The sequence below is a fragment of the Stigmatopora nigra genome, chromosome 9, assembly GCF_051989575.1.
Source record: "Stigmatopora nigra isolate UIUO_SnigA chromosome 9, RoL_Snig_1.1, whole genome shotgun sequence".
Taxonomy (NCBI): Eukaryota; Metazoa; Chordata; class Actinopteri; order Syngnathiformes; family Syngnathidae; genus Stigmatopora; species Stigmatopora nigra.
The window spans coordinates 2,351,550-2,372,460 of record NC_135516.1 but is presented as its reverse complement, the minus strand read 5'-3'; the positions used below and the strand labels follow the sequence as shown (position 1 = coordinate 2,372,460).

The window sequence follows — 20,911 nt, the reverse complement described above, 5'->3', positions numbered from 1 at the left end:
AGACTAAGAATTCATGGCTTTCCTCTGGTTAGCCAATTACTGTCAAAGATGGATCCTTCACTTCGCACAAATCACCCAGCCATTATGACCTCATGAGTGACAAAGAACTCAACCTGTAAGATCCAGTAGAATGGACTCCAGCTGAAGAAGCTTTCAACACTGTTTAACAGGCCATACTACTCATCTGTCATGGGCCTGCCACTGTTCAAACAGTTGACTGCAAATCAGGATTCATGACATCTGCCCTTCTCCAACAACATGGTGCTAAACTATGCCCTGTCGCTTTCTATTCAAAACGACTGGATGCGGTAGCACAAACCCTTCCACTATGCATGCAAGCCATGTACTGCAGCCATGGCCCTCCAAAGTTCCACTGAACTCATACTCTTCCATCATGCAGTTGACATGTTATTAACCCAGACCAAAATGGCATTTCTATCTCCAGCTCGACACCTGTTCCTCACCGTGACATTGCTCACACAACCACATCTCACAGTTCAAAGATGTAATACACTGAAGCAAGCCACACTGTTTCCCACCGAAGAAGATGGAGATCCACACACTTGTCAACTAAGAATTGAAGAGAATTACAAACCAAGGGCTGACCTAATGGACAACCCACCGCCCACATTGTTTATATGGATGGATAATCATCAAAAACCCTGGATGGAAAAAAAAAACCTGGATATGCTGTGGCGACTCAAAAAGACCCTGAAGGCAGGACGACTCCCTGGCAACTGGTCTGCACAACCTGCAGTAATAGTGGCCCTGACAGAGGCCTGTAAACTATTCCAAGGACGAGATGTGATGGTTTGGACAGAAAGCCAATATGCATTCGCTACAGTTCATTTATTCGCTGGACAGTGGTTCAAACGAGGAATGAAAACATCCAATAGATCTCCAAACACGCAAAGCGGTACAGCTACCAATGAAGCTGGCCATCTGCAAATGTAAAGCACACAATGGAACAAGACCACGTCTCATTGGGGACAAGCGAGCAGACAAAGCCGCAATAGAAGCTGCACACTGCAAACATCCAGACGGCAATCTCCACGGTGGAAAGATCCAGCCCAATCTCTGCCGAAATCCTAAGAGACATGCAAAATCACGCCACAGAAACACAGAAACTACAATAGGAAACAGAAGGAATCACTCAACACAAGAACGGCCTCTATGCATTGCAAGACAAACCATGCGTCCCACAATCAGTTTGAAGTACAGACGCTCCCCTGCTTACAAACGAGTTACGTTCCGAGCTCTTGTTCATAAAATGAAATTGTTCATAAGTTGAAATTGTTCATAAGTTGAAGTTGTTCATAAGTTGAAGTTCTTCATAAGTTGAAGTAGTTCACAAGTTGAAGTAGTTCACAAGTTGAAGTTGTTCACAAGTTGAAGTTGTTCATAAGTTGAAGTTGTTCATAAGTTGAAGTTGTTCATAAGTTGAGTTGTTCATAAGTTGAAATTGTTCAAATTGAAGTTGATTCAGTGCTATATTTTGTATTATAATTTATGTTTAAGGCTTGTATAAGTAACCAGCATTGGTTTTTAAAAAACATTTAATAAAATGGAGAGAATAAATATAGTACCTAATGACGATTGCAGTTTTCTTTTTTTCATCATAAATGCGGTAGCACTGTATGACATCATTCAATTGATTTGCAACCTTTGTGCAACGTTCAATATTTGGGTCCTGCTGCTTAACCCTTGTTTATGAATGGTTCTGACGGTCGAACGATTCAAGTTGTATTCCCGTGCAACGCTCACATTTTCACGCGCATCCGGCTTCTTATTGCCACTTTTGTTTCAAATGAAATGGCTAGCCTCTTCCTGGCCCCACCCTCACTAGAAGGCTTTCGCTTTTCACCAACCACATTGAATAATGGATCCACAAGATATTTAAGGATAAAAATAAAAAAGGTTCTTTGCGCACTTGAGATACGTCACGCACTTCGGCAACTTCCGCACTGCAACAAACTGGGCAGAGGAAGGTGGAAGCTGGGTGAGCTGAGCTCTCACAGCGTCAGGTGTCGGAATTACCGGTGGAAAGAAGCACTACTCGGAAAAAGGCGCAGAATACAAAATCGAACTTACCAATATTTTTCAACATAAGCGCAATTTGCAGACATGTTCGTATGTACCGTTGTTCGTAAGTTGAATGTTCGTAAGTAGGGGAGCGTCTGTAATTGCTAAATTGAGCCATGGGAGGGGCCATGTCTCAACAGTGGGGCTGATCAGTATAGTACAACAAACAATGCATGTTCCCAGAGGTCTCCAAACCTACTTTAAAAATGTTTGCAGAAACTGTCTCCACTACTGCAACCACAACTCTCAAGGCAAGACCCAAGCGTGGAACAAGGCAAACAGGGACATATCCCGTTGAGGTTCTGAACATGGATTTCATCAAACTCAAACAAATTGACACATACAAGTACTGTTTTTGATCATTGACACATTTAGAAAGTGGGTTGCGATATGCCCATCCAAGAAAGTTGACGCCATGGCAGTCGCAAAAGCCATATGCAATAGGATCATTCCAAGCCATGGAATAGCACAAGTCCTTTGAGGTGATAATGGTACTCACTTCGTTAACCACATGATCCAAACTATAGGGCAACATCTTGGAATCAACCTGAAATATCATTGCGCCTACCACCCCAAAAGTGCTGGACTCCTTGAAAGAACCAGTGGAACAGTAAAACTAAAACTCAGAAAAACCATGGAAGACACGGGAAAACCATGGCCAGAATGCCTGAGCCTGGTAGAAACATAAATGAGATTCATTCCAACAGCACGGGGATGCACACCATTTGAGGCAGTGAATGGCAGACCCTTACATTTACCAATGTGGGAAAAAGATCTGGTGGTAGAAGAGAAAGGATCAACAGATCCCCTTACTCACTTGTTATGCAAAATGTTCTAAGAAAGAACTGTGATTAATGCAAATGATCTGCCGACATTTTCTCTGTCTCTCACACAGGAGGTCCTGCCCCCAGGAGACCTTGTACTCGTCAAGGTGATAAAAAGAAAGTGCTGGTCCTCTCCACGTTGGGGCGGACCTCACCGTGTTATTTTGGCCACCCCCACCGCCGTCAAAATCGAAGGAAGGGACACATACATCAGTCTCACTGTAAACAAGTGGAAGAATGAAGTGGTTAGTCATCATCAAATGTCATTTATTGTGCCTTGCCTGGGAGGACGCACTTGTGGAGAAGTACTACCAATTTCGTCATACAGGGCTGGGTATGATCACAATTGGGCTTTTTGTCAAGTCAATGATGACGACAATGCCTATGTCTGATTTTATTTATTTTTATCATCACCGCTCTGTGCTCCACCACATGGGGGAACCTACCGGAACCATGGAACAATCCCACTGGAGGAGAATTCCCCACTAGCTGATTCCGGAAACGATCAGGGGCCCTCCAGATCTGCAACCCGTTAACCAAACACCCAACGTTGTCCAAGTCCCATTGATCACCCTACAGTTTACTCACTTAGGGATACAGGGGACCGACTTCAGTTATTATTATTGGTACCTACAAGCTCCCAGGGTCCGAGGAGTCTGACCAGACACCTGGGACCAGGTCCCCCTCCACACAGGCTACAGAACCATCATATGGCTTCTTTCCAAAGAAGCTACCACCATAACCGCTAGCTTCACCAAGTTTGCCACCACCATCAAAGCTAAGGGAAGAGTGTTGGAGCTCACGACCCATATCCACACTATCACCATCCACACTACTAGTCCAGCCACAGTCCCCAAAGTGATTTGTGTGAACCCTTTCGTAAGAAGATCAGGCATATGCCAACTCGAAACCCGTCCGGCAGGAACACCTAAGCCTGAGGAGACACACCCAATCCTCGCCCATGGCCAAACCCAAAACGACTAACACCCGATGATGAGGAACAGTTGGTACAGATAGTGTTCCCTCGCTTATCACGTTAATGGGGACCGGGACCACCCGCGATAAGTGGATTTCCGCGAAGTGGGGATTCCCCTTCAAAAATGCTTAATTTGAATTTGATTCCAAAAAATTTTTTTTAATGTTTTTTAAAAAAAATGTTTTTTTTTTTAAATTACCCCCCTGTATACAGTACACCATATAGAATATGGGTAGAAAGAGTGAAATTCATAATATAACAAAAATAACTAAAATATGTTGTTTCAATGTAATATTTGTATTTTTTTTTTTTGAAAAAAATCTGCGAAGCTCTTAGTCCGCGATAGCTGAACCGCGAAGTAGAGAGGGAACATTGTACACCGCACTCACAGCCCCGCCACAACCAATGAGAATTGTTATGTCTGTTTCCTCATGCCTACTGCCGTAGCCAACCACAGCTGTTTCAACCTCCAGAACAAAGAACTCGCCAACTACACCTACAACGGAAAGAATACTGTCCGGCAAAGTTCGACCACATACATACATAACATGGTCGTGGTGCCATTAACAGCTAAAGTCAATCCCGAAAAGTATGTCCGGTGCAACAATTGAACTCGTGCATTTGATTAGGATGTGCCCTGGATGCCTCCCTGGAGAGGTAGGTCCCTCCAGAAAGAGGCCACGGGGCGGACTTGCTATCAAATCAAATATCAAAAGCATTTAGTGTCATCATACACAGAATATAACGGAATTTGTGGTGCTACTCCACAAAATTGAACAGACTGTTATCCATCCTGTTTCAAATTCAGTGGACCAGATCCCAAGACCCCGTTAGACCACAACCCCGTTCACATCCCCAGGTGCGCCGAGATCAGACAAGTCCCTTCCCTATCATCGACAGTTCTGGACCAAGTATGTAGACTCTGCAGATGGCGAGTGTATATGATCATCCCCGCCAATTCAGCTGACGTCTGTGTCCCTACATCTGTCTCCGACCACATACATCCTTACAACAGATTCAATCCCCACAGTTGACGCCATCCCACATCAACACCGGAGCCTCGATTTCCACCTCCATGATCCAGTGTGGAGCTCGGATGTCCCCCTTGAACACAAACACTGGTCGATCTCCTCCAAAATCCTGATAGCTTTGTTCACCTGGGTAGGAACAGCAAAGAACAGCCTATGTTTGAAACCATTGACGACTGATTCCAGGCCTATTTCAACGCATCAATCCGATACCAACAAGACCGAGAAGTCCAAACAACTATAACGCTATGACCGAAATGATTATTCAGAACCACCTTGCTTTTCACAGAATAACCGCCTAGCAGTGAGGTGTTTGCCATGGTAGGACACTTATGCTGCACCTTCATCCCTGCCAATGCATCCTACTCATTCCTTGATGCCCTACAAACTATGAAGAACATACAGAACAATATGACCAAAGATCTGGTTCCACAACGAGGATGGCTTGACTGGTTCCTCTCGGGCTCATGGACAGACTCTTTTGAAATCCCTAGTACCGTTTGTAACTGTTATTGCTCTCGTGTTTGTTATCCTAACCTATTGTTTACCCTGCTTCTCAGCTTTGATCAAACGTACCATGATTGTTGAAACCCAGCTAATGCTTACTCGTATACACATGCATTAATCCATATCCCAAACTGACCCTGATGTTGTGCTACTGTCTGACACTGAGTAATACGTCTTTCCTATTCCCTCAACTGCGTGATGGTTTTTCGCCCCCTTCTGGTTGGTCCAAACTCCAGTTCAAGGTAATTTGTGAAGTATTTTGTTCAAAAGTAGCGTCACTAACAAAGGATGTTCTGAAGTATTTATACTCACAACAGGAGGGAATTGTTAGATAATATTGTAAGATAAGATGACAAAGACACATGGTAATTACTTGTTAATATTGTATCCGTTTTGTAAGTATAGAAACATCGTCATCCTAGAAACTTGACAACGATTCATCAGACATTGCCCCAAGTTTGGTCATTGTCATGGAGACTACACTTTACTGTTTTCTTATACAAAGACTGACCCGCTGTTCATGGGGAGAGTTGCAAAGGACACCAGGCTGAGCGGTTCTCCACTATTAGAGCTCACTCTCTACAGTCTGGTAATAAACATATTTTCTTTAAATTGGTCTCACTCTTTCTTAACATGCTCCTGAAGCTGTTTTTACAGACCTAACAGTTGATTTAAAGCAATTTTCAAGATGGACTATGCCAGATATACAACAGGATAGGCTCGAAATTTCAGCATTAGCTTGGATGACAATATAAGAGAAGAAAGAAAGGAGGATGGATATTTTGTACAGTTAAAAAGGATTTTTGGTGAGTAAAATATAGCTTTATTCCTAAATAATATTTCAATTGTAAATAAATTATTTTACCCCATTTTAATGCATTTTTTGCCATTTTGCCATTGCCAACAGCGGAGCAGGGGGGTGGGGTACACTGCGGAAACTAATCAGGTCCGTGCGGTCTTCTTTCGGTAGGGCAAGTTCTTCCTCTGTGACTTTCGTAGTGTAGGTCTGCAAAAGGCGGAAGTGGGAGAGGGGGAGAGCGATCGTCACGTTGGATGATGCCGTGTCTTGTGACTGCGTCATCTGACGAGCCAAGTTTAGCTAGCGCATTGGCCAGGTCGTTACCACGTATGATGCAGTGGCCCAGGCCACAGTAGCTGTAGTCGCTTAGGCGGAGGGAAAAGGGCGATGTCAAACTGATGTCTCCTAACGGCGGGGTCTTGCGTTTGGGGGTTTTCCATAGCCTGGACCAGCTATTTGCAGTCACTGAGGGTGATTGAATTCTGCCAGTCTGCTATATTTTATTCAGCCGGCTGAATGCCTCGGTCAATGCACTTTGTCAGAGTGGTAGGAGCTGCTGCGGGCGCCAGTGGCATCATGCCATTTTTGGATGATTGCATTCTCCTTGATGACAATGAAACCTGCACCACCGTCCACAGTGCCTACTTCGCTGGATCCATCTGTGAAGATCGGTAGGTCCGGTACACCCAAGCTTCTGATGAGCTCTTCAGCCTTTTCTCTTTGGATGACGATCGGCATTTGTTGAGAGAGTGCAGTAAAGGCTGTTTGGATAGGTGGATAATAGCCAAGGTGGGCAGGGGTGGGTAGAGTATGTAGAAGGGGTATGGAATTCAAGGGCTGTAAGACGGGGAAGGGTCGAAGATCGCCAGTCTGACTTCTTTTGTAACAGCATTTTGATGTTTTCATGGAGAAGGCGGTGTCGGGGATCAGAAAGAGGCAATTGGTTCCAGGCATCAGCTTTAAGAAGTGCTTGTAGATTGAGGCGGGATGAGAGGGGTGTAAGATGCGCCTCATGTAGGACTGATTTGGTGGGGGTAGACCTGAGGTGGTGGATTATGGCGCGGGCTGCTTCCAGTTGGGCAGTTTCGAGGGATTTCAGGTGATCCCATTCCGGCGCTGCGTACTCTGCGAGACTTCTTTGGGTGGCACTATACACCTTTTTAAGGTTGTTTGGTTGCCAACCCCAAAATGTGCCACTGAGTTTGCGGAGATCTATTTTTTTGGACATGTTTTGGCTGACTTTTTTTGCCTGCTCCGCAAATGTGAGTTGTCGGTCGAAGGATACGCCAAGGAAAGTGGGGTTGGGGTTATGCTTGAGGGCGGCGACATTTATTCAGATCTTTGGTTGCCATTTCGCCTCAGCCGAGTTCAGGCTAAAAAATGATGCCTCACACTTTGTGGTGTTGAGGGTTAGGTGTGGCTTGGAACTCCACCTGCAGACTTTTTCCAAACTCCGTTTGAAGTCTGCTTACCACCTCCTCTTTATTCCCACCCCGACAAGCAAGAGCCAGATTGTCTGCGTAGGCGCAAACCAGGGTGGAATTGTTGAACTTGTCGAGGAAGTCATTAATAGAGATGATGAATAGGAGGGGCGACAGAACCGAGCCTTGGGGGAGCCCTTCTTTGAAGGTTCTGCTCCTGCCGGAGGTATTGTTGATCTTGACCCTGGCAGTGCGATTTGTGAGCTGGTTTGCGATCTATCAGATGAAGCGATAGGGGACCCCCAGGTCTGCCATTTTTTGTAAGAGACCTGTTCTACATACCTGGTCGAATGCTTTGCTGAAGTCGAAGAAAGTTGCAAGCGTGCGTTGTCGTTGAGTCGACTGGAAGCCGTCAGAGATAAACTGAGACAGTCGCAGAGTCTGGTCCGCTGTACTACTTCCCTTTCGAAAACCGGCATGCCAATGGCTGAGGAGGTGTTTGTCTTCCAATCACCAGGCGAGACGGTTCACGATGAGCCTTTACATCGTTTTGCTGAACGTAGAGGTGAGGGCGATGGGTCTGTAGTTCCCTAGGTCCTTTGGTGACTTCCCTTTTTTTGAAGAAAGGGATGATGTTGGCCACTCGCCAAGCTTGTGGACACCAGCCCTCTAGCCAGCTGGTGTTGACGATATGGAGTAGTTCAGGGAAGATGTTTGCCGGGAGATTTTTTAGAAGGTCGGGGCTATGTCGTCGGGTCTAGCCGCATTACCCGCTTTAAGTTGGGACAGCGCTGTCTGCAGTTTAGTATCGGTGAACGGGAGATCGAGGACTCGTCGCGGTGAGACAAATAGTCTGCGGGTAACTGTACGTAGAGATTTCACTGCTCGTCTGCTCTGCTTGTCACTCTTGCTACCGCTGACCGAGGCATACTTCCTAATAAATGCTGTTGCCTTGGCTCGGTCGCTCACGTACTCCTTGTTCTTATAGACCAGTGCTTCTCAAATAGTGGGGCACGCCCCCCTGGGGGGGCGTGGTGCGATACCTGGGGGGGCGCGTGTAACCCTGGGGAACAGGATTTTATTTGGCCGTACTAGTATAAAGTGTAATAGCGCATCCACTACAGTAGCTGGCAGTGGCGCTCATTTATTTTTTATTTCAGGCATTGATGCACTTAAAATCTTTTTTGTTGCAGACTTAAAACAAGATGTAATAAAGTTATTCTTTGTAAGTTTGACTAGATTTCTTTCTTTTTTTCCTTTTCTTTAATGTTAATAAGGATAAAATGTTGTACTTCTAACAATTTTATAAAATGATTTTATTTATAGTCACGGTGGGAAGTGGGGGTGGGGGGGCCCCGAATAATTTTCTTCTTGCTAGGGGGGCCTAACAGAAAATAATTGAGAAGCACTGTTATAGACCAAGGCCTCGCCAGATTGTTGCGTTTTTGTGCCTGAGAGATTTAACTAGAGACCAGGCTTGTCCCGTAGATTTTGTCTCGGCGATCTTGGCGAGGTGTAAGTGCTATGTGTTTCTTTTCGCTTCAGTGTTTTTTCTCTTTGATCTGTTGACAGAGTGCTACCCATGCCTTCCTATTTTGTTGAGGGTCTCGACGTATTCGATGCCTTTAGTGGATGAGGTCCTTCAGGTCCTGTCTCAGCCATCGGAGCTCCTTCTGGCGGATCTTTGACCAGTATTGTAAGTGCTCCTGCCTCTTTCATGGAGAGGGAGAGCTTTTCCGGTGCTGTGGCTGATTCTGATGTCTAAAAAGCTCCAGTATTTGTATCTAATAGAATGCTGTTTTCGGCTGGATTTTACCCCATTTTTGGGCAATGTTTGCTGGTAATCTCTGCAAAGCTCCAGTATTTGTATTTAATCATTAAATGCTGCTAGGAAGTGGATTTTAGCCCACTTTGTGCATTGATTTATTGGCTATTTTTTATGTGTCGCAGCTGTAACTGCTGTCGAGGTTTGATAGCCCAAAAATACGTTTTTCAGAATTGGATTGATTCGTTGAAGGCGCTACGAGAAAATCCATGGACCGCCACTGGGACTTACCAATAAAAAGCATTGAGTGTTTCCTAGCAAATTTAAGGCCTTCATTTCTGTCCACTTCATGGTCATCCTGCAAACCAAACAAAAAAAATCCACATTAGTTTTTCCATTAAGTTTGTAGCACCAAAATATTTCCAGGTATAAAAGTCGTCTTGACAACGTGCTGGCTCGCTAGCATCTAGCATGCAAGTCAACAGTCGAAGTAAATTTTGTTTGTACTCACCCTGTCAATCTTGTTGCCGACAAGCATTTTTATAATATCATTTCGAGTCGTGTATGTTTCCAGTTCATTGAGCCAAATTTCCATCTTTGTGAAGGTGTCATGCTTTGTAACGTCATATACTGTCAGAAAGAAAATAAACTGTTGATGCATATTCATACCATTAAATCTGTGTTAAAGGTTTTTGCCAATTATTAAAATGTTTTATGATACATAAAGTAACAGTATTTATAGGAGATTAAAAGGATTTGAGTCGAGTGGTAAGCACAGGGGTATTGAGTCGAGTGGTTAGCACAGGGGTATTCATCAAGTCGACCTACAAGGCACCACTGGTAGATCGACTGAGAGTAGCCGTCATTCAGTACATTGGAGCTTGTATTAAGTATGTTTTAAAAAAGTTCATTAAATGTCAAAATTCATGCTGAAATCGGCACCGACAGACGAGTGATGAAAAATGGCTTTCAGGCTCCGCTTCTTCTTTGGCGCTGAATTGGATTGCACTCAGCGCCAAAGAAAAATAATTTCACACCAGAAGAATGACGTGCTGAAGAAGAATTTCACCGTAGACGAAAAAAGACGAATATTCAGCCGACCATCCACCTACATGGGTGCGTCGCCTCGAGCAAAGTGTACCGCGCAACCCGATGTCGCTGTATGACGTTGACCGCTTAAATTGCCAGGGTACATTTCTTGCTGATGCGCTGATGTGAAACTAGGGACGGAACTGAGGACAGCATGTAGGTGTGAATGGGAGTGGGAGTAACACAAAAAAACTCCCAATACTCAAAGAAACAGCATATTAGAGCTATTCAGAGGAAATGCCTGGCCTGAATAGGTTTTCTACTGGTATCACGTTTTTTTTCTTCCGATTGCCCCCGATGAGTCATCACCTTATCATGGTGGTGGGGTTTGTGTCCCATTGATCCTTAGAGCTATGTTGTCTGGGGCCTTGTGCCCCTGATCGGTCACCCATGGCAAAATGGTCTAAGGGTGAGGGACTGGACAAAAAATGGCTCAGAAGACCTCTTATGACAAGCAACACTGTTGAACACCATTTTCACTAACCCATACATGGGCCCCCAGGGCCCTATTCAGGAGCCAGGCCTGGAGGAGGAGCACGATTGTGGCGCCTGTGTCGGGCCTAAACCCATGAGGCCTGGCCGGGCAGAGCCTGAAGAGACTGTGGGTTTCCTTTCCCATCGGCTCTCCACCTGTGAGAGGTCGGGTGCGAAGACAGTCGGGCGAGAGCAGGAGGGATCCTTGGCGGTCTGATCCCCGGATGCAGAAACTGGCTCTTGGGACATGGAATCTGACTTCTATGGTTGGGAAAAGGCCTGAGCTAGTGCGTGAGGTTGAGAGATTCCGGCTCGATTTAGTCGGGCTTATCTCTAAGCACTGCGCCCTCCTGTATGTTGGGCTTAACCCAGAAGGACGAGAGGGGAGCATCCCTCCGTCTTGGGGTGGGACATGACTTTTGTTTGTGTGTAACTGGCAGTTAAGAGGACCCACCCTTTTCGGAGTTCTTGGAAGGAGTGCTGCAGAATGCTCTATCAGGGTATTCCCTCGTTCTGCTGGGGGGACTTCTGGAGGGACATAATTGGGAAGAACGGTCTCCCTGATTTAGTCGGATACAGGATAAATTATCCTCTGCCGGGTGTCTGGACTCTATCTTATTGATAAGGTAAGAAGCTTGGTCATCAGGGAGGAACTCGGAGTAGAGCCGCTGCTCCTACAGATAGAGATAAGACACACGAGTTGGCTCGTTGATTTTATTAGGATGTGCCCTGGATGCCTCCCTGGGGAGGTAGGTCCCACCAGAAAGAGGCCACGGGGCGGACTTGCTATCAAATCAAATATCTAAAGCATTTAGTGTCATCATACACAGGTGCATATAATGGAATTTGTGGTACTACTCCACAAAGTGCGTTTTCCCAGTAAAAAAAAAAAAAAAAAACATAAAAGTATTATAAAAGTCACATCCTGGCTAGGTGAATTCAAAAATATTGCACAGTATAAGATATTGCATATTGTTATTGCACACCACAAAGTTATTGCACAGAAGAGATTGGGTGTCGTCCTAACGCAAGTTCAGAGTCCTGTTGGCTGTGGAAAAAAAACTGTCCTTAAGTCTATTTGTCTGTGCAGTGTCTGTGTGAAACAAAACAGCAAACTGGAGAGCATAGAGCTGTGCGCACCGCCACCTTGGATCCAGGAGAGACTATGTCCTCCAGCTAGCCCGACAATGCTTTAGGATCCTCCCGGAGGTGGATGAAGTGGCTGGGGAGAGGGAAGTCTGGCCTTTACTGATGAAGCTGCTGCTCCTGCAACTTGGCCTCAGATAAGCGGATGATGAGATGAGATGTCCGAAAAAGATTGTTGAGTACTCAAAATGTCCATTCCTGCAAGCATCTGGCCCATTTGGTTTCATGCACGCTGATCAAAGTGTTTGCTTCTATTGTTGATCGGTTTGCACGTGACGAGCTGGATGTAATCTGAGTGTTTGCTCTATAATGTTTTTATTAGTAGGGACCGGTATCATAAAATTCTTCTAGACCCCAAGTGAAGAGGACGGTCAAATTGCCCGGACCAGCTAGGGCATAGGAGGATAAACCTGAAATCCGGATGTTCCTTCTAAACTGCAACATCCCCACTGATATTCAAATAAACGCCGACTATTGCCTGCTGGAAAAGAATATAACCGGGTATAAGATATTAAGGTGTAATCCTTGCAATATCGCATGCTGGTGAGAGAATTGACCTAAAATGTCTCGGTCTGTTTTGTATGTCTCTGTCTATCTTCCAACAAGTGTTCAGAAGAGAAAACAAGCATGCAGGGATGTGTACGAGGTTGAAAAAGAACAATGCTAATAACACAGCTCAAAAGATAATCAACTGCCCCCTACCTGCCCTGTCCAGGGACTACGAATCCCGGTTTGAAGGGCAGAGAGATAAAAAATACAAGATAAAATAAATGAAGGTCCAAGAGGTGTTGTTTAGGCTAACTAAGGAGTGAGCATTTACACGGCTGCAAGCAGATATATAATATAACCCTAACATTCAAAGTAAAGCAACGTTCTTCATTGCAAGCAAATATATAATAATGTAAGACTTGGCGAAGAGGCTTTCATCTCATTTCATTTTCCGGACCGGTTTATCTTCATTAGGGTTGCGGGGGGGGGGGGAGTGGAGCCTAGCCCAGCTGATTTCAGGCCAGAGGCAGGGGGACACCCTGTATTTGTCGCCAGCTGATTGAAAGGCACAAGGACAACCATTCACACACACGCATACCGAGGGGCAATTTATAGTATCCAATCAGTTTACCAGGTGTGTCTTTGGAACGTGGGAGAAACCCCACGCAGGCCCCAGGGAGAACATGCAAACTCAACACAGGTGAACCGACTTGGATTTGAACCCAGGACTCCCACTGTGCCCAGGCGGGAGTTCAAGTATGGTAATTGGTATTGAGTTCCAGACATGTTTGGCACGGATAGATAAGTTGCTTCGTCTGAATGCACTCTTTTTGAAGGGAACTACACAGTCACCTCTGGAGCAATGTTCTCCATGTCATCTACCATGTAGGATAATTCTGAATCAGAAATGTCTTTTTTTGACGTTTCTCTGGCTGTTCTGATTTTAATTTTCCATTGTTCATATAGTCTCATGAAACGCCCTTCCTTTTCATCTATTTCCTCCACTTGAGATTCTTACATTTTCTCCGTAGGTTTGGAAAGGCATTCTATATGACAAGGCATATTTAGCAGTATCTCTGCACCTTGATCATCTTCCTCTATTTCACCTTGAAGTTCGGTTCGCAGTTTTTCATTGCTTTCAATTCGTTCCTTTAATACATGTCTAGACAAAATTTCACATTCTTCATTTAGCAACCGTTTATCATCTATTTGTACTTGTAGCTTATTTCTCAGTTCTTTAATGTCATCTATTTTTCAGCTCGTAGTTGTCTTTAGTATGTTACCATTCACGACCACACTTGCTTGCAACGCACTGACGTTTCGTTTTCCTTCAATATTTTAGCAGCTCGAAGAAGCAGATATGGGTAATTCTTCACTTTTGTCCATCACACTTGGTTGCAACTTATTGATGGTTCCGTTCCTTCCGTAGGTCAGCAGCTCGGACAAGCTGAAAGATGGTCAAGTCTTGACTGTTGGTTTGAAGTTTGTTAAATCATATTCCGTTCATTTCCAAAAAAACATGCAACCACTATTAGAAATTGTGTCACTTTTGCCTGTGCTAAGATGTACACATGACTAACAAACTCCTCCGTGGTTCACGTGTCAGCTGTTGCTTTTAAGTTTGTGACCTGCACAATGAAAGTCACGCATGGAATATGGATATATACATATATAGAGTTAGAGAAATCTTGTTAATGACATCAAAACATTGTTTAGGTGGTTAACAAAATTAATTTGAATTAAAAAAAATCTTTAATTAGGTCCTTTCCAATGTGAATTGTCCAACAAGTGAGGGAAAAAGCCTCTGGATGATGTTTACTCGAACATCAAAGGAGCATACAGAGCCATACCTCGCACACAGTCAGATCAAACCTCTTTGTTCATGACCCCAACTTACGCACTCCATTTAGCCGACAGTCAATGCCACAAAGACGAAACATCCTCACATGGCCTGACGACACCCTCCAAGACTGCTTTGAACAGACACAGTGGGAAACTTTCAACTATGAGGAACTGGGAACCATAACAGACAGTGGGAAACTTTCAACCATGAGGACCTGCGAACCTTCACAGACACCGTGCTGTTTTAAATCAAGTATTGCATGGCTACGGTCAGTGTGGAGAAGACCATACAGGTATACAAAAACCGGAAACCGTGGATGACCAGCCAGGTCTGATCACTCCATGATGCAGCCTTCAGATCTGTTGACAGGACCCGCCCCACTCATTGTGGAGGTAGTAAATTTAAGATGTGCTTCGAGCAGTCAACCCCTGGAAGGCCACAGGACCAGATGGAATATCAGGCAACGTACTTGAGGCCTCTGCTGACCAAATAGGACCAGTCTTCGCTGACATTGTCAACTTTTCACTGGAACAAGCCTTCGTCCCAGCCTGCCTGAAATTGGCCACAATCATTCCAGTACCCAAGAAGTCACCCGCTAACAGTCTCAGCGACTCCCGCCAGTAGCTCCCACACCAATCATCACAAAGTGTTTTGAAAAATTGGAACTGAAACACATCAAAACCTATCTTCCCATCACTCATGACCCACATCAGTTTGCATATCGACCGAACAGATCCACCGGAGATGCAATAACCACCGCACTCCACACTGCACCTTGAAAAAAGAGCGAGCCAAGTCGGCCGACCTGGGAGCCTCAACTTCCACATGCCTTCCAGGTCAATCGACCCCACATCTCATCTACCCGAACGCTCACCGCCGGCTCTCCCCCAGGCTGGTGTACCGAGTACACTACTTTATTCGCTCTACACACACGACTGCAGACCCACGCACCCTGAGAACATCTTTGTGAAAGTTGTGGACGTTAAAAGGGTAGTGGGGTTGATCACAGAGAAGAATGAGACGGGCTACAGAGATGATGAGGTCTTTAGAAAACTCATCCTGGACCTCTGACGGAACAAGGCTGCTCCATTGCTGATGTATATTAACGGCGAATGTGTTAAGCAATTAGTTTCAAATTCCTAGAAGTCCACATTTCTACTGATGTCATTTGGGCGGCAAACACTACGGCACTCATCAAGCGCAGCAGAGGCTACATTTGAGGGTGAGTACAAATGATCATCAACCGCTCCCTACCCACTCTGTCCAGAGTCTACGAATCCCAGTGCCTTAGAAGGGCAGAGAGCATTATAAAAGACAATATGCATCCAGGCTTCCACCACTTCAACCTGCTGCCCTCTGGAAGGCACTACAGAGCTAGAACTGCAAAGACAAATAGACTCAAGGACAATTTCTTCCCAAGAGTTGTCACCATATTCAACTCGAGTTCTGCACCTAATCAAGACTTATTACTACTACTTAAACAACTGTTTTTTTTATTTTGACCACTTATTCAATCTATTACTATTTCATTATTATTTCTCTATCATTACTATTTAGTGATTATTTATTGCGCTGAATGTCTACAACAACCATGGAACTTATCCTTGACTTAAACGGTCACTCGGTCTCTGCAAGTAATAGAATGCGCTCATAACATAAACAAATTTAATTTAAATGAACTTAAATTACCCTAAAAACTTAAAAATAAGTTTTAATATTACCTCACACTAAACTTAATTCTAATTTTAAAATTAAGACATTTAAAATCTAGTTTACTCTCTTTTTCTTCCGGTTTGGCTCTTTTTGCCTCGCTTAGACCTTCACTTGTAGCCAGAGTTTTTAATAGGAACCTATCTAGGGTTATTTGTTTTTGTCTCTCCTTCAAAATATTACGAAAATGACGCGCACACACACAATAGGATACCCACGACCACTTGCCAACTTGTCTGGGAAGTACTCCTCTCTTATTGACGAGGCAGCTCCGTGACACGTACACCATTCTCATGTTTTACGATCATTTTGTGCTTAATTGTCATCGATTGTCATCATACACCTTTTCTTCGCAATAACCTTCATTGCACCTGCTTGCTTTGGACCCATTGTTTTTCCCTTTATTCTATACCCTACTAAAGCAACAACAAAAAACGCGGAAAAAATGCAACCCTCCACCCAGTGCTCTTAGATATCTTTACACAAGGGAGATGTGTAATGATCATAAGAAGCCTCTCACATCTCGGCCACATGGTTTTCTCGTACCTCAAAATTTGTCTCGTATCTCAACGCAAATATTTACTCTAAATTTTACTCATATCTCAAATTGCTTGTATGTTGGGGCACTCGAATGTCAATGTACTGCCGTGTGTCAATTGATACAAGGCCATTTAAAAAGACAAAAAAACATGAAGTTGGATGAATTTAACCCATTTTAATCCAAGTTAACAGTTTAGATTTTTTTTAACATTTTCAGAACATTTACATAAAATTGATATCAAGTAAGAAAAGAATTACAGACTTTCCTCAAATGAGGACAGTGGGTAAAATGGATTACTGAAATGTTCAGTATTTATGGACAGGTATTTATGAAGCATTTTTAAAAAAGACAGAAACCCTATCCATGTCTTTGTTCAGTAGAGGATATGAGGCGGTGTGCTGCCAAGGTTCAGTCAATTGTGTTGGCTCTCAGTATGCCTCACGTGTGTTGATAAGGATAAACTACACAGCACTTCACTCGGATCTTGTAGTAAGTGGGCTTGGTGTTGTCGTGCATCTCATAATCACTCATTTTGGCAGTGTTACAGACCTTTTTTTTTTTCCGACCTTACTCTGTGTGCCTCACGCTTTTGCTACCTCTGCCAAATGATTATTCCGCACCATCTTCGTCTTGTGAACGTTGGTCTGGCACTAGCATTCACGTCGCATCAGCGTCCCCACTCTTTTGTCGTTTTAGTGGTATAATTAGAGCTTCTATTTATCAAAAGTTTTTATCATTGTTAACAAAAATATTTGATAATTATCTTTATTGTTTTATCACCCATGGATAGTGTGAAAGGTTGCTTTTCTACATATGGCCTGCAATTGTACCCCAACTCTTGCTCCAAGGTAGCTGGGATAGGCTCCAGCATCCCCGCGACCCTCGTGAGGATAAGCGATAAAAAAGATGAATTGACAGAACCTGCATATTAAATTTAAGAAACAAATATAAAGGAGAGGCGTTGATAAGTTCCAAGTAAAACCTAAAATACTTACCAAGTATGACTCCCTGGGCGCCACGATAGTAACTGGGTGTTAGTGTACGAAACCTTTCCTGTCCAGCTGTGTCCTTAAAAAAAAAAGATAAAGGCAAAGAGATTACATTATTATATTGAAGGAGTGACATGGTGAAGTTTAAATTTGGGTGTTAACAAAATAAAAAATACTAGTAGCCGGAATATCTTCATTTCTAAGTGATAAATTTTGCTTTATTTATGTGTCCTTAATTGTACGATGTCGCTACTGAGTGGACACGTGTAACAATGCATCATGTTTTTAACGAGGGCACATGTTAAATAGATATTTAATAAGATGGGTCCTGCTTACCCATATGGCCAATTTAGCTCTATTCCCATCAATGGCTAGTGTCTTCACTTTGAAATCCACTCCTTGGTCATTGTGAAATATAGATTTTTAAAAAAGAGAGAGAAACCAGACGGCTTTATATAATTACAAAAATATTGGCAGTGGCTCCTTCGCCAGTAACCGGTCAAATAGCCTATATGGCCCCATATGGCTATTTAGCCAGTAAGAATTCTGTGGGGGGTAAATAGTAAGAAATTATGGCTACGGAGCCACCTACATGTGTTTAGAAGCAAAGAGTCTACATGAAAGTAATACCTAATGTGTTAGTACAGTGTGAGTAAAAACAGCTCTAGGCAAAGTCCATCCATTTTGGGAATTGTAATTTGGCAATAATTTCAATAATTCTTAACAAATACTCAATATTTGACAGTTTTAATTTATTTTATAAGTGGTAAACTTCCGACAAAATCTGATAAAGATCAGATGGACAGTTTAAAAAGATTCCCGTTCACCCAATTAGCATGCAATTGATAGATTTCAACATTAGGGGAATGGGGATTTAGTGATCATTATTTAACATTGAGTGAAAAGGGGATTTTCTAAACCATTCAACCAATCTTATTTAAATTTGATGTGTTATTGCCAATTGATAGATTTTAACATTACGTGAATCTCCTATTCACTCTATGTGAAATAATAGTTATTGAATCTCTATTCACTTCATGTTAAAATCTATCAATTGGCAATAACACATGCATTTCAATAAGATTGGTTGAATGGTTTAGAAAATCCCCTATTCACTCTGTTTAATAATAGTCATTAAATATTTACTCACCTAATGTTAAAATCTATCAATTGCATGCTAATTGGGTAAACAGGAAAGCTTTTTAACTGTCCATCTGGTCTTTATCAGATTTGGTAGGAAGTTTACTACTAATAAAATAAATAACTGCCAAATATTGTGAGTATTTGTTAAGAATTATTAAAATTGTTGCCAAATTCCAATTCCCAAAATGGATTTGACTGTGCCTATAGCTGTTTCTACTCACACTGTACTAACACATTAGGTATTACTCTCATGTAGACTATTTGTTTCTACACACGTGGAGGTGTTAATGACTATTATTTAGGCAGTGGCTGCGTAGTTGTGGTTTCTTACTATTTACCCCACACAGAATTCTTACTGGATAAATAGCCATATGGGGTCATATAGGCTATTTGACCGGTTAACAGCTAAATAGGCCCTGGGATTATTTGACCGGTTAACAGCTAAATAGGCCCTGGGACTATTTGACCGGTTACCGGCTAAGGAGCCACTGCCAAAAATATTAATAAATATGGGAACTTGAGCGTGGGTGTATAAACTGTACCTATTGTCGCTGACTGTTCTGGGTCAAATGTATCTTCTGTGAATCTCAGCAGAAGGCTGTTAGGAAGGAAATTTGTGATAATATGACAAAAATAGACAAAAACTTTAAATGTCTAAAGTAGCAAGAAGTATTCTGACACGTTGACGATTGAAAACAAGGGGAAACATTGCTTAAAACAAACCCTTAAAAAAGAATAGCAATAATACTAATAAGGTCTTAGAAGAGATGTTCGATATCATTACACTTTAAATACACAATTGACATTTTTAAATGAAAACGAATCTGAAAATGCCCGCCCGCGACAGTGGAAACGTCTGTGGGGAAAAACAGTGCTAACAAACCACTGTCAACATGCCAAACTGGCTAAGCTAGCACACGAAGTTGAGGGTTAAACAAACCTTGATTTGCCCACTCCACTTTCGCCTATTATCAACAATTTCAGAGTTGTTAGCACGTCGTCATCCATATTCCGTTGTAAGAAGTTATCTAGCCAAATGTCACGCTTTAAAAAACAACATACACGCTGATTGTTTCCTTTTTTGAAGTTCCTGTGAGCTGCTCGACTTTTGAGAGCCTGTGGAGTACGTAACTTCCGCCCAGCATGAAAGTTATGGATAAAGGGTGTCAAACTCGGGTTGGTTTGCGGGCCACATTAACGTTAACCATTTTAGATCTAGTATCTAATTTTTTGGGGGATTTTTCTAAATTAGATTAAAAGAACTGGATCAAAAGCCCTAAATAGTCCGTTTTTAATAGATTTAAAGCAATATTTATTTTAGCTTTTTTCCTTAGTATTGGAAAATGTCTTTTTATCATGTTTTTTTTTATTTCTAATAGAAAAAAAATATTTTTTAAAGTGGAAAACGGAAGATATTTGTATATTTAAAATAAAAACACAAAAGAAAAAAAAAGATTAAAAATTGCAATGATTGATTTTAAAAAGGGGGAAAACAGCAAATGTAATGCACATCTATAATCATTTGAATTTGATCTTAAAACAGAAAATCAGCAATCATAATTTTCTTTCTCAGGCCGCACAAAATGATGCAGCGAGACAGATTTGGCCCCTGGGCTGCCACTTTGACACCTGTGTTATGATGATGTTTGATTTCCACATAAAAATGTAGACGTAATCAGGGAATTACTGAAAATACCTAATATAAAACCTCAAATTTCTTTTGTAGTGATACATTTTCCAAAATGACTGCAAAAGTTCATAAAACTGAACTGCTGTACTGACAAGTTGGGCTACCTCGTTGGGGGAAGATAGGTCAAGTGAGCGGCAGTTTCTCTTTCCGGAGTCAAGCCAGCCGCGGTTCATTTTCAGTTGTCATCATCCTTGCAGTTTAACGGCAAAGATCGAGGATGCGCGTGTGACAGGGTAAAGTGAGTTAAATTATAAATGAGTGCATGCTGATGTGATGTTGTTAGGTTCATTAATAATTACCTTCGTCCGTAATTATCAATAACTGCAGGCAGACATCTTATTCAATTATTGACATTTAATTAAGTAGAAATGGATAACAACAGGTAAAACCTCCGA

At 42.8% G+C, this 20,911-nt stretch overlaps 1 protein-coding gene across 2 annotated transcripts in view; it reads right to left on the bottom strand.

Annotated features, from left to right (window-relative positions):
- Positions 1–19,975, bottom strand: part of LOC144201987 (ras-related protein Rab-18-B-like) — a 28,294-nt gene extending 8,319 nt beyond the window's left edge. The window contains exons 1-6 of one of the 2 annotated variants that reach the window (XM_077724887.1): positions 19,767–19,970; positions 19,369–19,424; positions 18,020–18,081; positions 17,690–17,762; positions 9,914–10,032; positions 9,694–9,760 (exon numbers count right to left, since the gene is read on the bottom strand). In XM_077724887.1, the coding sequence (XP_077581013.1) occupies positions 9,694–9,760; positions 9,914–10,032; positions 17,690–17,762; positions 18,020–18,081; positions 19,369–19,424; positions 19,767–19,834 (445 nt within the window). In that variant the 5' untranslated portion in view covers positions 19,835–19,970. Of the gene's footprint in view, positions 1–9,693; positions 9,761–9,913; positions 10,033–17,689; positions 17,763–18,019; positions 18,082–19,368; positions 19,425–19,766 lie in introns of both variants that reach the window. The other variant, XM_077724888.1, reaches the window with a different exon arrangement.
- Between the last annotated feature and the right edge of the window lie 936 nt (positions 19,976–20,911).